General features: G+C 33.1%; 2 protein-coding genes across 4 annotated transcripts in view; one reads left to right on the top strand and one right to left on the bottom strand.

The window, feature by feature from the left end:
* Positions 1-1699: 1699 nt before the first annotated feature.
* Positions 1700-9801, top strand: hspb12 (heat shock protein, alpha-crystallin-related, b12). The gene is made up of 4 exons (XM_048161996.1): positions 1700-5177; positions 5255-5362; positions 7652-7785; positions 8811-9801. The coding sequence occupies exons 1-4, from the start codon at positions 4943-4945 to the stop codon at positions 8961-8963; spliced, it is 630 nt and encodes a 209-aa protein (XP_048017953.1). The 5' UTR covers positions 1700-4942; the 3' UTR covers positions 8964-9801.
* A 1503-nt stretch (positions 9802-11304) lies between these two features.
* clcn2b (chloride channel, voltage-sensitive 2b) overlaps positions 11305-18759 on the bottom strand; it is a 70950-nt gene continuing 63495 nt past the window's right edge. For all 3 annotated transcript variants that reach the window (XM_048159691.1, XM_048159693.1, XM_048159692.1), the window contains one exon: positions 11305-15134. In XM_048159691.1, coding sequence (XP_048015648.1) covers positions 14928-15134 — 207 coding nt within the window. In that variant the 3' untranslated portion in view covers positions 11305-14927. The remainder of the gene's footprint in view (positions 15135-18759) is intronic.

The raw sequence follows: 18759 nt of genomic DNA, 5'->3' as shown, positions 1-18759 counted from the left end.
CTATGGGAGAAATGAATGAAATAAATATTTCCAGAATCAACTCTGCTGAAAAAGTGGACGGGCGCTGTTGCGCTTTATAGCAGCTGCATCACAATGCACTCAAATGTATGATTGTAGTGGTGAGCTTTGCGCTTGTCTTTTATGGGATTTTGTGCCTGGCGTCCAAACTGATGTGATGATCAATATCTCCCTCTCACCGCAGGACTCGGTTATGTAACGCACTGGATGCTCCATTTGCCAACAGGCTCTTACAGTCTGATTATGAATCATCCCTTGGACTCCATTTCAAACACAACAAGTGTCTTGCTGTTTTTCTGTTTCATCCTCCATTTGGTCTTTTTTTCCCTCAGCGTTTCACCTTCCAACTCTTTAATCTCACTGTTTCTCCTTGTGTAGCCTACTGTACGTCCTTTACCCCAACGCCTTTCTCTCTCTCTCGGCAAAGATTAGCTCTTTTTTAAGGTTAAATTTTATAAAAAGCGTCTTAAATTTCGGCCACACCATGCTCTGATTGGCCGGATGCTTCCTATTGTGACGTACGTTTACCCGTCCAATCGTGTCGATGGGCTCCTGTGGCCACTTTCCCGCGGCCAGAGACGACATTGAGATGTGTGTGAGTTTAAGCGTATATAAATAGACATTGACCTCCTGTCTAAAATCAGCAGTCAGGAAGTCATTATGCAAGAGCGAGCTGTTCTGTGTGTGTGTTCGTTTTGGGGTCGGAGTGTGTTAAACATGCATTTGTCTCTCTGCTGTTACACTCTTAATTAGAGCGGTTCATGGGCCTCCAAAGGTTTCGGTTCTGGAAATGACACTCGCTGGGGACGTGAAGTGTCAGTCAGCGTTTAATTAGACTGTTCATTCCCTTGATAATGAAATGTACGCGTGTGTGTGGGCGCTCAGACATGTTACAGGTATAACCTTACGCTTTCATTTTCTTTTGTATGTCTTTCTTATGAATATCGGACTGCTGCTTATTTTAATATCAAAGTGATTGTTTTTGCATCTTGCTTGGGTTCTAAATAAAATCGATTAAAGTTGCTGTGGATATTTACTGCTTTAAAATAATGTTATAAAACATCACCACTGAACACTGAAACTGATATATTAAAACATATATTAAACTTTGTAGGTTTAATGTTGAAAAGTTGAAAAGTATGTTCTATATAGTGTGACCTCCCAGATAGCAATATAGTGTCGGCCCAGATCCGGCCCACATGTCGTCCGCATATAATCCACATGTATCAGATGTGGGCCGGATCTGGGCCACAATATGTTGCTGCCTGGGCTTCCAGCGTCAGTTGCGTCGCTTCAGTGGCATTCATAAATCCTTTCCCATGGCGTCATAGGATAGTAAAGTGTTCATCGAATGCACACTTCAGAAAGACACTTTTCGCCTACTACTTTTTGAATTCGAACATACTACTCTTACGTTTTACTGTTTTTCGCATGCTATATGGTCTGTTTATTATAAGCATGCGCTGCAGTTTTATCTTCTGCCACTTCAAATACTCAAACTCTTTAAAGCAGGATGCACTCTGATTGGCTGTCAATGTTTTTGTTGTTCAATAACAAAAAAAATCATCCTGAAAGTGATTCCAACGATATCGTGTCTCTGTGCCTTTATCGTTATAGTTGTGTGGACTTTGCTATTCTTTTATATTTGCTTTACTCGTTACATCAAAAAGTAATCTGATTACGTAATGCATGTTACTTGTAACGCATTACTTTACTCGTTACATCAAAAAAGTAATCTGATTATTTAATGTAAGTTACTTGTAATATTTTACTCGTTACATCAAAAAATAATCTGATTACATAATGCTTGTTTCTTGTAATGCACCACTGTACTTGTTACATCAAAAAAGTAATCTTATTATGTAATGCATGTTACTTTTAATGCATTACTTTACTCGAGTCGTTAGATCAAAAAAGTAACCTGATTATTTAATGTATGTTACTTGTAATACTTTACTCGTTACATCAAAACATAATCTGATTATGTAATGCATATTACTTGTAATGCATCACTGTACTTGTTACATCAAAAAAGTAATCTTATTATGTAATGCATGTTACTTGTAATGCATTACTTTACTCGAGTCGTTAGATCAAAAAAGTAACCTCATTATTTAATGTATGTTACTTGCAATACTTTACTCGTTACATCAAAAAGTAATCTGATTACATAATGCTTGTTTCTTGTAATGCATTACTTTACTCGAGTTGTTAGATCAAAAAAGTAACCTGATTATTTAATGTATGTTACTTGTAATACTTTACTCATTACATCAAAACATAATCTGATTATGTAATGCATATTACTTGTAATGCATCACTGTACTTGTTACATCAAAAAAGTAATCTTATTATGTAATGCATGTTACTTGTAATGCATTACTTTACTCGAGTCGTTAGATCAAAAAAGTAACCTCATTATTTTATGTATGTTACTTGTAATACTTTACTCATTACATCAAAATGTAATCTGATTATGTAATGCACATTACTTGTAATGCAAAAAAAGTAACCTGGTTATTGTAATGCATTACTTGTAACATCGAAAAAATTATCTGATTACATAATACATGCTACTTGCTGTCAATGTTTTTATCGTTAAAAAAAAAAACGTTCTGAAAGTGATTCCAACGATATCGCGTCTCTGTGCCGTTATCGTTATAATTGTATGGACTTTGCTATTATTTTATATTTATTTATCATAGTTGTCATCTTTAGTGTGATCAGGTCTTAATAGATAATAGTTCTATCATATATTAGTTTTATTGACATGCTCAAAGAATGATAAAACAATGTAGGCATCAAATTTTCTACAGTTCTATTTATTTATTTAGCTCTAACGTGACACTGACTGGATTTAATTGTAGTTGATTAATAATAAAAAATAATAATATGTAACTTATCCCTTTCACAAGGGGGGGTTACGGTACCCTTATGTCACGAATAATGTTGGCCACTTTTTACTTGAACCACAAGACATTTGAGATTATCAGGACCCACAAATATTCCCCCACTGCATTATTATGCATTATATTCAACATTATGTATAGTAGGTTAATGTAGTACTGACTCTAAAACTCTGTAAACTTGACACATTAATTTTCAATTATACACAATACAGATTTCCACGATATATGTTGTTGCATTTTTGTATTGTGATATATTGATACACACCCCTACCTTTCATGCATAGGGTTACTACAGAGGACAGCTATTCAAAAAGCCATTTCTTGCATATGCATGGGTTTTGAATGCAAAGTTGCACATCCCCCTCTACAATGGACACTAGTACATCATCCTATACATTGCCACCAAGTGACAAGCCGTTGTACTGTATGTGGGATTGTTTTTCCTCCAAATCAAGATGGGAACAGACAGTTAGAAATGGCAGATTACTCTGGAATATTCATTTTTCTATCCTAGGAAACTCTTGCAGGTAAAAAAAAAAAAAATGTTACATCAAGTATCATCTAAGGAGTCACATAATTGTTACATTTTCCAAGTATTAATTTTAGATTGGTTGGAAATTCTGATCAAATATCTAAATTGGACATCATGCATCACTAGCTATATTTCAGCTACAATTAATGCTATTACTGTGACTGTTGTTCTTGAAAATACTTCATCTGCAGTCACTTTTTTGTTTACTAAATGTATTAAATAAATGCATTTGTGTAATGCGTTACTTCACTCATAACATCAAAAAGTAATCTGATTACATAATGCATGTTTCTTGCATTGCGTTACTTGTTACATTAAAAAGTAATCTGATTACGTAATGCATGTTACATGTAATGTGTTACTTTACTGGTTACATCAAAAAAGTAACCTGATTACATAATGTTACTTCTAATGCTTTACTCGTTACATCAAAATGTAATCTGATTACGTAATGCACATTACTTGTAATGTTACTTTACTCGTTAAATCAAAAAATGAATCTGTTTATGTAATGCATGTTACTTGTAATGTGTAACTCCCAACACTGCTCATTTCAGATGAGACTGAAAACACCTGATCGCTAGTTTTTCCACAGACTGAAAACATCAATAGATCAATGTAGATTTCAGTCTGAGGTTTTCATAGAGAGAAGAGCTATGGTAGAAATCTGTTCATTTTGAACATAATCAGAAATATCAGCCAATACGGGTAAATCGATGTACTCTGTTAGACTGGATGGAGTGTGAGCGTTTTCTACATAGTCTGAGTTGTATCTCCACCAGATCTTTGATGGAATCACATCCTCATGTTCTGATATCAGACACACAATGTTCAACTTGTATGAAGTTCTTCTCCTGCTAATCGAACAGGAACAAACTCAATTGCGTTTGCAATAATTAAAACTGTATTATATTTTTTTGTATATATTTTATAGTTTTCACATGATTTTTTTAATAATTTTATTCATTGGTTTGTTAATTATACACAGTATTACTGTTATTACTGTATAATGTTTAAACAACAAAAAAAAGTTCAGATCTTGTTTTTCATGCCGTAAGAACAATAAAAACACAGGGAAAAATCTTGATTGATGTTGTCATAATTCATGCATGAGAGGGTTAAACACAAGCATCTATTTATTCATTTATTGGTCTTGATTAGGTTTACTTGTAATTGATAAATACACTTTTAGTGTTTAAAAGTTACAAATTATTTGATTACTATTTATTTATTTATTTATTTATTTATTTGCAGTTTTTCGATCAGTGGGATTCTGTGGGTCTTTCTGATAACACTGTCTCCCGCTCATTTGGAGAAGTTTTCCATGTCTTATCTCGTTGACCGTTATTCCAGGAGTGGATTCCAGAGCAAAGGCCTTTTATGGAGTGGTCAGGGTGTCCAGCTGACCCATAATGCACTGCGTCTGCTCTCTAAATGAGACCCGCTCACAGCAGAGACGGTCTTCTCCTCCGTCCGTGAGCCCATGGCTTCTCTGAGCACTTCTTCAGCCTCGTCGTTCCAGCGCTCGTCACGGTACAGCACGAGCACCGTCAGGTCCTTCAACACCGACTCCCTCCACCCGAGACTTCACAGTCGGTTTGGAGAAGAAACATCCATCAGCTCCATCACAAACGGGTTCGAACCCGAGTCCTTCAGCCGTTGCCATGGTGATGCACAGGATGAGTCATCGTGGGGTGACTCCTTTGGAGGGTATCAAGGTGATCAACTGTTTAATAGGTCACCACAGAGATCAAGAGTCTTTTATGGGTTACCAAGGTAAACAAGTGTTTTATAGGTTACCAAGGTGACCGAGAGTCTTTTGGAGGTTACCGTGGGGACCAACAGTACCAGAACACCCAAGGAGGAAACCAGGACAACTGGATCCTTGGAGATGACATACAGTGTAAGTGAGGAGAACCCATTTTTAATGCATAATGTAAAGTTCACCTGGCAATAGGAAAACATTGGAATTAAAGAGCATGCAGGTACTGTAAACTGATCTCAGTTCATTTATTCTCTGAGAATTGTTAGAGTTTATTTCATTATGAGACTTGAGCCCTTGGAAACAACTGAGATATTAAAAAGTTTTGATTTGTTTCATTTCAATGTTCTTTCCGATGAGTTTGGAGTAGAGTGAGTAACAAAACACACTAGAGAGCATTAACCAGCACTAACCAGGAAAAAACTTGTAAAAAACACTGATGTACAGCTGCTGTGAGACCTCAGAAATGAGAAATCAAAATTATATTGTGCACTGTAAGAAAAGAAAAAAAAAAAACCTGAAGAAAAATGGAAAAGGTACAGGTAATTTTCTGCCAGGACATAATCTATGAAGTTTACAGACATTTCCTTTAACCATAAAACACAATACAATTCATAATCCACAATATGGGTAAAACACCTGTGAACACTTAAAAAACTTTCTCTGCAAACTTTTGTTAACTCCTTATGTACTTGAAAAGTATCATTTTTTAAATAAAAACTGTACTTGCAAGCAGTATTAAGTAAAAGTTCACTTAAGTGCACTTAAAGTGAGTACACTTTTGATGACGGTTTCTTAGCAGTGCACTTAAAGCAAATACACTTTCTTAGCACACTCAAGTGCACTTAAACGAGTACTTTTTTTAGCACATGTAAGTGCACTTAAAGTGAGTACACTTTTGTTGACTGTTAGCATGTTTAAGTGCACTTAAAGCGAGTTCACTTTCTTAGCACACTCAAGTGCACTTAAAGCTAGTACACTTTCACAACTTTTTCTTAACATACTTAAATGCACTTACAGCAAGTACACTTAACAAACTTAAGTACACTTAAAGCGAGCACACTTACGTGCACTTAAAGCGAGTACTCTCACAACTTTTTCTTAGCATGCTTGAGTGCACTTACAGAAAGTACACTTAACACACTTAAGTGTATTTAAACCGAACACACTTTCACGATTGTTTCTTAGCACACTTAAGTGCACTTCAAATGAGCACATTTTCTTTGCACACTTAAGTACACTTTTAAAAAGTGCTCTTTGAAATGTCAATTTAAGTTTTATTTTGAAGTACATTTTAAATCATTACATTTTAATAATCTTTTGTTGTGCATTAATGAAATACACTTATTTTGATCTTGACTAACATAATAAAGCACATGTGAAGTACACTTTTGATGACGGTTTCTTAGCACACTTAAGTGCACTTAAACAAGTAAATTTTTTAGCACATGTAAGTGCACTTAAAGTGAGTACACTTTTGTTGACTGTTAGCATGTTTAAGTGCACTTAAAGCGAGTTCACTTTCTTAGCACACTCAAGTGCACTTAAAGCTAGCACACTTTCACAACCGAACACACTTTCATGATTGTTTCTTAGCATACTTAAGTGCACTTAAAGCGAGTACTCTTTCACAAATGTTTCTTAGCACACTTAAGTGCTCTTAAAGCAAGCAAACTTTCTTAGCACACTTAAGTGTACTTAAAGCAAGCACACTTGGTAACTGTTTGTTATCACACTTAAGTGGACTTAAAGCGAGTACACTTTCACGATTGTTTATTAGCACATTTAAGTGCACTTCAAATGAGCACATTTTCTTTGCACACCTAAGTACACTTTTAAAAAGTGCTCTTTGTAATGTCAATTTAAGTTTTATTTGAAGTACATTTTAAATCATTACATTTTAATAATCTTTTGTTGTGCATTAATGAAATACACTTATTTGGATCTTGACTAACATAATAAAGCACATGTGAAGTACACTTTTGATGACGGTTTCTTAGCACACTTAAGTGCACTTAAACGAGTACATTTTTTAGCACATGTAAGTGCACTTAAAGTGAGTACACTTTTGTTGACTGTTAATATGTTTAAGTGCACTTAAAGCGAGTTCACTTTCTTAGCACACTCAAGTTCACTGTTTTGTTGTGCATTAAAGAAATACACTTATTTCTTTAATGCACAAATATACAGTACTTAAAAACATGACATCACAACCAAAATCAATATGCAAAACACCAACATATTTTGTGTGTTTTAAAACCACTGGATCGACCAATCAGCATCCACAACCACAACTATCTGTTTTATAGAATTATCAAGCCTGTTGAGTAAAGCTACACATTTGTAAAATTTCCTAAGAGACTTCATTTAATGAGCCTCAGCATGTAGGCTACAGCTCATATTTATTTCTCATCAGTGTCTTTATTTCAGCTGGCGGCTCTGGCGTGGGCGTGGTCCGGGCGATGGGGAACAGCTACTTCCTGTCTGCAGATGTCAGCGGGTTCGAGCCTCATGAAGTGGTTGTGGTGGCGTATAATCAGAGTGTGGTTATTCATGCGGAGAAGGTGTGTGTAATATACAGCCCTTGTATTAAAGAAGTGTGCTTAATGTGTACTTGTAGTGTACTTCAAATCTTAAAAGTATATTTTTATAAAACTGTAATTGCAGATAACATAATATTTATGAAATTAAGTGCACTTAGAGAGTATACTTTCATGACTGTTTCACTTAAATACACTTTTAAAAACTTAACTTTGTAATAATCTCATGTTAAAAGTCTTTTAAAGTTACTAGTTTATTGAAGTTAACTTTTGTCATGTTTTTAAAAAGTACACTTATTTTGATGTTACATACTAAAGCACATGTAAAGTACTTGATTGTAATTGTAACTGTAGTTCTGTATTAAATTGAAAGTTAATATATTTTAAATGTACTAAATTGCAACTTTATTAAAATTTTGTGATTACAAATTTATTTAAAAAATGACTTAAAAGTTTCAATAGAAATTACATAAAAGCTTATTTTTGTTGAACATAAATGCTTGTCAGTTCATGCAGCTGTAGCTTACACTTTAACCATATTTCAAAGACTTTAAAGAAATTAAAGAAGTCCTACTTAAGTGGGTCCAAAGTTCTTAAGTTCAACTAATTGCATTTAATATTAATTTAATCGTTTTCTTTTAATTACAAATAACAATATCAAATAACAAATTGTTCTTTTGAACTATCTTTACATGAAAGAATCCTGAAAAATAAAATGTATCACAGTTTTCACAAAATATGAACTGTTTTCTACATTGATAATAATCAGAACTGTTTCTTGAGCAGCAAATCATCATATTAGGATGATTTCTGAAGGATCATGTGATACTGAAGACTGGAGTAATGATGCTGAAAATCACAGGAATAAATTACATTTTAAAATATATTCACATAGAAAACAGTTATTTTAAATTGTAATAATATTTCACAATTTTTACTGTATTTTTGATCAAATAAATGCAGCCATGGAGAGCAGAAGAGACTCTTTCAAAAACTTTTAAAAATCCCAGACATTTGAACCAGATTGTCTTTTCCATCCCTGGTTTCAGATCGGAGCAGATGGGAGTGTTGCGGGCAAGTTTACCCATAAGTCTGTGCTGCCAGCAGACATGGACCCTCTGTCTGTGAGCAGTAAGCTGACCGCAGAGAGGATGTTGATCATCAGCATCGGCCGGATCCGTGACCCCTGTCTTCAGCTTTGAGCTTTGACCTCTGACCTTCTGTGATCTCAACACTTCAGAGAAGAGGAACATCTCTCAGTCTGTTCTACAGACTCAAACTCCCCCAGAGTCAAAACACGAGGTCAGGGAGGATGTGTGCTAAAGCTCAGTTTAGTACGATTTATTAATAAGTTAATCACTCTTAGAAGACCGTCAGGTGCTTCATATATAGAAGCTTCCATCATGGGATCATTTTATGTATTGTTTTAATTTTTTTATTTTAATTACATTTTATGAATTAAACAGCTCGTAAACATACTTTATCACTAGAAAAATTGAAGTAACCCATTAAACATGAAAGTATTATGCAATCATGTGAGATTTCTCTTTATATAGAACCTGTTTGGTATAAAGAGTTCTTTAGAATTCTATTTAGAACCTTTTTTCTAAGAGTGACACTCTGATTTCTACTGTTTACACAAGGAATGTTTCTAACAGTGTTTTCAGTAAGCAGTGAGAAATAAAGATGATCACAAACAGAAGATGATGTTCATCTGAGGACAACATAAACACTGCAGTTATTTGTGACTCTATTGTGTGTTCACATATCACATGCATATTTCTCGAAAAGGCTTTAGTTGACACCAAAAACATTTGGTTTTCACATAATGAACCTGAACTTGAATTTACAAACTCTTCCATGAGTGGATCTTTCTTGAGAGTTTCTTCCCTGATGTTTTCACAGTTTTGTGTAACAGGTATAAAATACATCTAAACCTTGAGATACATGCACTGGAAAAAATATTTTTCAATGATTAGAGTATGTTTTACAAGAAAACACCATTTTGTTTTGTTTTTCTGCTTCAGAATTTCATGTTTAATTCCATGTGTTACTTGCTGTTTCTTTGTAATTATGTGTGAAATTTACTAACAATTTCTGAGTAAAGATTGTTTCTACAATTTTGTTTTCAGTGTGAGTCACATACAGTATGTTTGTGAGTGGAAAATCAATATTTAGACCATTCAAAATATCATTCTCTTTCTCTAAAATGATTAAGAGATGTCATAAATCATGAGATGTGATTTTGGATTACTAAGGCAAAATTCACTCATATTAACACTAACTATATCAAAATGAAGCGAGGTTATGCTTAAAACAATAAAATATCTGTCAGTAAGGAATGAAAAACAATCTTGTTTTCCCTTTGAATTAAATGTATTCATTTACAGATATTTTGTCTAAGCTATTAAAGGATTAGTTTCAGATGTCTTGATAATTTACTCACCCCCATGTCATCCAAGATGTTCATGTCTTTCTTTCTTCAGTGGAAAAGAAATGAAGGTTTTTGAGGAAAACATTCCAGGATTTTTCTCCATATAGTGGACTTCACTGGGGTTCAACGGGTTGAAGGTCCAAATGTCAGTTTCAGTGCAGCTTCAAAGAGCTCTACATGATCCCAGACGAGGAATAAGAGTCTTATCTAGAGAAACCATCAGCCATTTTCTGAAAAAAATTATAATTATATACTTTTTAACTTCAAATGCTCGTCTTGCACTGCTCTGAGATGCTCCACGCATTACATAATCATGTTGGAAAGGTCACAGAAGTACCGATCCAGTGTCTACAAAACGAATATGCAAAGACTAAGTCAAACGGCCTTTACAGAAAAAGGTAAAATAACGATGTCGGACGATTTTGAAGTTGGAGGAGAAAATGAGATGGAGTTTTTCACTCTACCTACGTCACTTGTGAGCTTTCCAACGTGATTACGTCATGCGTGGCACATCTCAGAGCAGTGCAAGACGAGCATTTGTGGTTAAAAAGTATATTATTTTTATTTTTTTTAGAAAATGGCCGATGGTTTCTCTAGATAAGACTCTTATTCCTCGTCTGGGATCATGTAGAGCTCTTTGAAGCTGCACTGAAACTGATATTTAATCCTTTAATCCTTGTTTTCTTAAAAATTCAAGTCATTTTGCTTCTCTTGATTTAAGAATGTTTAGATATTTGAAACAAGACAAAAATACTAAATCTTTTTTTTGCAGTGTAACTTTAAGGGTTAATGACAGTCTCTCTCACATTGCTAATCACTAAAGAAGACATTTCTAATGATATTGAGATTTGTTGCTCATTTATGACAGATGGGATATTCCTCTGAGTGAACAAGCGTCCCGCACCTGAAACTCACTCGGGGGCTTCATAACCTACTTAACAGAGCGACAGCCAATCACACGATCGAAGAACAACACAACCAATCAGAACGCAGACGCATAAAACTACGAGAGAAAACAGCTCTGAGAGCCAGAGCACATGCTGTTTATCTGGAAACACACAAGACAGAGAGTGGAAAAATGTGTCAAATTCACAGCAGTCTGAATGTCCTCATGTTAAAATCTCTTTATTTATCCCTGATGTACAAAAACTTTTTGTTCTATTGCAGAGCTTGATTTCTCTCTCTCTGAAAACAGCAGGAGTTTTGCTGTTGTAGTTCAACGCTTGCTAAAAATTCCAGAAACTCTGAGAACGGGCCGGATCTGAAGAGTTACACTGTAAACTGAATGTGAATGTTAATATTTCTTACGAGTTTTTGAACGAACACTGTTTTTTTGTGGCAATGGAATGTTTTTGGCCCTCGCAGAGTTTCTAGAGCTCTACACTGTGAAAAATGATTGGCTTAGTTTGTATTTTTGTCTCGTTCTTAAATCAAGATACATTTACTGAAGAAGCAAAATGATTTGAGATATTAAGTCTTGTTTACTAAAAAAATGGATCAAAATGAAGTGAGTTTGTGCTTAAAACAAGGAAAATATCTGCCATCGGGCTCAGAACAATAACCTTGTTTTCCTTTTGAAGTTTATTTTTCTGAGCCCAACACTGACATTTATTTTTTTCTAAGCACAAACTCTATTTTTCAGTAAACAAGACTTAATATCTTAAGTCACTGTGCTTCTACAATAAATGATCTTGATTTAAGAATGTTTAGATGTTTGTACTGAAAACAAGACAAAAATACTGAGCAAGAACAACATTTTTCGCAGTGTAAAAACATCAGCAGACATTAGGAAACTCTATCAGACATACAGCTCAGCTCTTTTCTTTAGAAAAATATGGTTATCTCCCCACAAAGTCATTAATTCTGGTTACTAATGGAAAAAAAAAGAAAAAAAAAATGTTATTGCACAAATACATTATCTTCCAATTACTGAAAATAATGACAATAATATCAAAAATAAAATCACTTGATCTACTTTGATGATCACATGTAAGATTGTTAATAAATATGATTCTCAGAACAACATATTCTAACACATGAAATGAAATGGACCACCACAACATGAAATAAAAACAGAAGAGATCATGATTTGCTCTTTTGGTCCAGATTCAGGAGGAAAAACAAGCCACTTACGGAGATAAAGGAGTGTTTCTGACAGTACTAGATAAAAGTCATTTCAGAGATGATACTGGCACCATTTTGTAGACTCCATACGTCCATCAACACAAAACAATCCCACGTTTCCAGTTCAGTCCAACCATTACATATTGGTGAAAAGAGTCTGAATTTTGCATCTTTATATCACACAACAGGAGCAGGAGGCAAAATGACAAAATAAAAGAACAAATAAATGGCAAAAAGAAGAAAATATTTAAGTTAACATGATATTATAAATATATTAAAATCTGTAAATCTACATGAATCAACACAAAAATAAGCCTCTCCCTCCAGCGGCGAACAGATTAAAGCTTATTGGTCAAATGCGTCAGTTAAGAATCAGAATTAAATAAATTCAATTCAACGATCAGCTAACGAAACACTTAGAAATCACAACAAACATCTACAACAGTGAATAACACACTCTCAGATTCACTTCTTGTTCTGTTCGGCTGTTGTTCGTGGAAACGCATGAATACATTTGCAGGTGAATCTGACAAAACCTGTCAAGAGCACGACTGTGTCTCATTAAAAGAGAAATATGAAATTATGCACTATAAAAGGTATTTATAATGTATGTTACAATGCATTATATCTTTTCATGAATAATTGTGATCAAAATTAAAATGCATTATAATATTTGCAGATTCCATGTTACATCTGTAACGTTTGTTTTAATGCATTATACTTTCAATTAATAAATATGCATTATAATGTTTTATACCCATGTTTACAATTATTCATGACATCATACAATGCATTATAAGGCATAAATAATGCATTCAAAATACTTTTATAATGCATTATATATAAAGGCTTTATGTATATAATATTTTGCATAAATAAAATGTATCCTACTTTAAGGACCATTAAGATTTTTTTGCATTAAAAATAATTATACACCAAATTATTTGTATTTTTTTTAATGCATTTTTTGGTATTTTTTATTATTCTCATTTAAATTCTCATTACAGAAATTTGTATTTGTTATTTTTGATGCACTTTGTTACTTTTTTTTAATTATCTTTCATGGTTAGCAATGACTATTTTAACTTAAATTCTCATTACAAAAAGTGTGTAATTATTTTTTTTTTTATGTACTTTGTATCTTTTATTATTATCAGTGATGATTTTCATTTAAATTCTCATTAGAAAAAACAAAAAACGACAACAAAAAAGAAAGTACATTAAAAAAAATTACAACTACAGTATAGTGTATAAATACTTATTTCTTGGTAATGAGAATATTTATGAAAATCATCATTGAGAATTACAAAAAACACAAACATATCCAAACATATTGCAATAAAAATTTAGAGGAAAAACATGAAATTTCAAAATCTCACAACACTAAAAAAATCGTAATGGTCAATTGCTGAAAACATTATTTGGTGTTGAACACGAGCTGATCTTGAGAGGTTTTGTGAAATTCACCATCAGTCATCATAGATGCTTTAAAAAAACAAAGTTTCTGCCAGAGAGAAAGATTGAGACGGAGAGAGATTTGACAGTCTGACGTGTGGAAGATGTGACGTGGTTTCTCATAAACAGATAAAATAGTGTTCTCATCTATCGCAACACGAATCACATGGGTTCCTGCGGCTTTAAGTGCTAAACCGTTTACGTTCTCCTGGATCAATGGAAAACAGTGGGAAGGACAAAACATATCAAAAATTAGTGGTTATTGCAAAGCAAATATTGTTAAGTTCTCACATCACAAACTCTCACCGTTAGTTTGCATGAATAACAATATCGTCAGTTCAAATGCTATGGTGGAGTTCTGACTGTGACTGATTTCATAGTGCAAACATGCTAAAGAGAAACGGTGCCAAATCCATCAGAAAGGCACGTTAGTGTCATTTTCAACACAGAAACCCATAAAAAGTGCGCATTCTTACATAAGAGTATCAAACCGTAATGAGTCGGTTCTGCTGCGTTGGCGAGATTTGCTGCTTGTGACCAGATAACATACAAACACTTTGGCTTGAAACAGAAACTAAACCTCCTTTTGAGGAAGAACAGAGGCCAACGGCAAAAGAGAGTTTTCAAAAAGTGAAAAGAAATCACTCCCACTCCGTCTCGTTCTCTCCATCACTCTTTCTCTCTGCCCCCTCCTGCGCTCCGCCTACACCGCTCACATCCGCTCTTTATTTAGAGGAGAATTTAATGCCCACAGACATGAAAGACGACAGATGAAGCGTCCAAACAGATCTCGTGTATCACATCTTTTTGGTAACACTTTACAATAAGCTTTCATGTGCTAACATTAGTTAGAACTCACATTAACAAAGGTTAATAAATGCTGTGAAAATGCACTGCTGTTGTTAACAAAAGAAACCTTACTGTAAAGTGTTATCACATTTTTAAAAAAGTGACCGAAAGGTAACATATGGATCTGTCTCACAAACACGCATATAAACACACACTGTACAGGCACACACACACAAGTCTATTTGGTCCCCGATTCTCCAAATCTAGTGTAGGAAGTAAAGACAGGAAGACCTGAAAGCGAGCGGAGAATCCGGCCAATAAAAAGACTGTTTTGGATGCGTCTCTATAAATAGTTTCCGCGCGGTCACTGGGACTTGTCGTCGGAGTCGGAGGTGTTTGGTTGGTGTTCTCTGGGCAGCGTGAGGCTGGTGTGACGGTCCCACAGTTTGTGGAGTTCGGTGGCTTCGCTTTCACTGCTCGTGCCGCTCGTCCCGCTGTCTCTGAAGCTGGCCAGAGGGGGGCGCACTTTCACGCCCTTCACCGTCATGGAGCCCTCGATGGCTTTGCGCAGCTACGACACAAACGAGAGCTGGTTAACGACTGTTCAGAAGTACCATACATTTATTCAGCAGTGTTATTTTACTATACACTTGCGGAGGACTGCGCATGACGTGGACAGAAAATACGTATACTGTGGCCACAAATGAACAATTCTTTCCATGACTTATCAATACATCAGCATGTTTTACAAATCCGTTTCATCGTTTTAATAAATCGTATGCATGATACAATTCCTTCCTTCGTTTTACGAAATCGTGCACACAATATAATTCGTTCCCTAGTTTTACTAAATCGTTCTCACCATATAATAATTTGTTTCCATCCTTTTACTAAATCGTGCGTACAATATAACAATTTGTTCCCTTGTTTTACTAAATTGTGTGCACTATATAATAATTCATTCACCGTTTTTACTAAATTGTGTGCAAAATAACAATTTGTTCTCGTTTTACTAAATCGTTCTCGTGATATAATAATTTGTTCCCTCGTTTTACTAAATTGTTCTCGCGACATAATAATTTGTTCCCTCGTTTTACTAAATTGTTCTCGCGACATAATAATTTGTTCCCTCGTTTTACTAAATTGTGCGCACTATATAATTAATTTACCGTTTTTACTAAATTGTGCGCACTATATAATAATTCGTTCTCTTGTTTTACTAAATTGTTCTCGCGATATAATAATTTGTTCCCTCGTTTTACTAAATTGTGCGCACTATATAATAATTTGTTCTCTTGCTTTACTTAATTGTTCTCGTGATATAATAATGTGTTCCCTCGTTATACTAAATTGTGCGCACTATATAATTAATTTACCGTTTTTACTAAATTGTGTGCACTATATAATAATTCGTTCTCTTGTTTTACTAAATTGTTCTCGTGATATAATAATTTGTTCTCTTGTTTTACTAAATTGTTCTCGCGACATAATAATGTGTTCCCTCGTTTTACTAAATTGTGCGCACTATATAATTAATTTACCATTTTTACTAAATTGTGCGCACTATATAATTAATTTACCATTTTTACTAAATTGTGCGCACTATATAATAATTTGTTCTCTTGTTTACTAAATTGTTCTCGTGATAGTCTCGTGATATAATAATTTGTTGTCTTGTTTTACTAAATTGTTCTCGCGATATAATAATTTGTTCTCTTGTTTTACTAAATTGTTCTCGCAATATAATAATTTGTTCTCGTTTTACTAAATTGTTCTCACAATATAATAATTTGTTCCCTCGTTTTACTAAATTGTGCGCACTATATAATAATTTGTTGTCTTGTTTTACGAAATTGTTTTCACAATATAATAATTTATTGTCTTGTTTTACTAAATTGTTCTCACAATATAATAATTTGTTGTCGTTTTACTAAATTGTTTTCGCAATATAATAATTTGTTCCCTCGTTTTACTAAATTGTGCGCACTATATAATAATTTGTTATCTTGTTTTACTAAATTGTTTTCGCGATATAATAATTTGTTCGCTTGTTTTACTAAATTGTGCACAATATATAATAATTCGTTCTCTTGTTTTACTAAATTGTTCTCGCGATATAATAATTTGTTCCCTCGTTTTACTAAATTGTGCGCACTATATAATTAATTTACCGTTTTTACTAAATTGTGCGCACTATATAATAATTCGTTCTCTTGTTTTACTAAATTGTTCTCGCGATATAATAATGTGTTCCCTCGTTTTACTAAATTGTGCGCACTATATAATTAATTTACTGTTTTTACTAAATTGTGCGCACTATATAATAATTCGTTCTCTTGTTTACTAAATTGTTCTCGTGATAGTCTCGTGATATAATAATTTGTTGTCTTGTTTTACTAAATTGTTCTCGCGATATAATAATTTGTTCTCTTGTTTTACTAAATTGTTCTCGCGACATAATAATGTGTTCCCTCGTTTTACTAAATTGTGCGCACTATATAATTAATTTACCGTTTTTACTAAATTGTGCGCACTATATAATAATTTGTTCTCTTGTTTACTAAATTGTTCTCGTGATATAATAATTTGTTGTCTTGTTTTACTAAATTGTTCTCGCGATATAATAATTTGTTCTCTTGTTTTACTAAATTGTTCTCGCAATATAATAATTTGTTCTCGTTTTACTAAATTGTTCTCGCAATATAATAATTTGTTCCCTCGTTTTACTAAATTGTGCGCACTATATAATAATTTGTTGTCTTGTTTTACGAAATTGTTTTCACAATATAATAATTTATTGTCTTGTTTTACTAAATTGTTTTCGCAATATAATAATTTGTTCCCTTGTTTTACTAAATTGTGCGCACTATATAATAATTTGTTCTCTTGTTTTACTAAATTGTTCTCGCGATATAATAATTTGTTCTCGTTTTACTAAATTGTTCTCGCAATATAATAATTTGTTCCCTCGTTTTACTAAATTGTGCGCACTATATAATAATTTGTTGTCTTGTTTTACGAAATTGTTTTCACAATATAATAATTTATTGTCTTGTTTTACTAAATTGTTTTCGCAATATAATAATTTGTTCCCTTGTTTTACTAAATTGTGCGCACTATATAATAATTTGTTGTTTTGTTTTACTAAATTGTTCTCACAATATAATAATTTGTTGTCGTTTTACTAAATTGTGCGCACTATATAATAATTTGTTGTCTTGTTTTACGAAATTGTTTTCACAATATAATAATTTATTGTCTTGTTTTACTAAATTGTTTTCGCAATATAATAATTTGTTCCCTTGTTTTACTAAATTGTGCGCACTATATAATAATTTGTTCTCTTGTTTTACTAAATTGTTCTCGCGATATAATAATTTGTTCTCGTTTTACTAAATTGTTCTCGCAATATAATAATTTGTTCCCTCGTTTTACTAAATTGTGCGCACTATATAATAATTTGTTGTCTTGTTTTACGAAATTGTTTTCACAATATAATAATTTATTGTCTTGTTTTACTAAATTGTTTTCGCAATATAATAATTTGTTCCCTTGTTTTACTAAATTGTGCGCACTATATAATAATTTGTTGTTTTGTTTTACTAAATTGTTCTCACAATATAATAATTTGTTGTCGTTTTACTAAATTGTTTTTGCAATATAATAATTTGTTCCCTCGTTTTACTAAATTGTGCGCACTATGTAATAATTTGTTGTCTTGTTTTACTAAATTGTTCTCACAATATAATAATTTGTTCGCTTGTTTTACTAAATTGTGCACAATATATAATAATTCGTTCTCTTGTTTTACTAAATTGTTTTCGCGATATAATAATTTGTTCCCTCATTTTACTAAATTGTTCTCGCGATATAATAATTTGTTCCCTTGTTTTACTAAATCGTGGTCACAATATAACAATTCAAAAAATAAAAATAAAATCTGAAAAATAAAATGTATCATAGTTTCCACAAAAATATGAAGCAGCACAACTGTTTTCAAAATTAATAATAATAAATGTTTCTTGAGCAGCAAATCATAATATTAGAATGATTTCTGAAGGATCATGTGACACTGAAGACTGGAGTAATGATGCTGAAAATTCAGCTTTGATCACAGGAATAAATTACACTTTACTATATATTCACATAGAAAACTTAAATTGTGATAATATTTCACAATATTATTGTTTTTATTG

Source organism: Megalobrama amblycephala, linkage group LG16 (assembly GCF_018812025.1).
Source record: "Megalobrama amblycephala isolate DHTTF-2021 linkage group LG16, ASM1881202v1, whole genome shotgun sequence".
Taxonomy (NCBI): Eukaryota; Metazoa; Chordata; class Actinopteri; order Cypriniformes; family Xenocyprididae; genus Megalobrama; species Megalobrama amblycephala.
The sequence above is the reverse complement of the archived record's forward strand: the minus strand, read 5'-3'. Positions and strand labels throughout refer to the sequence as shown.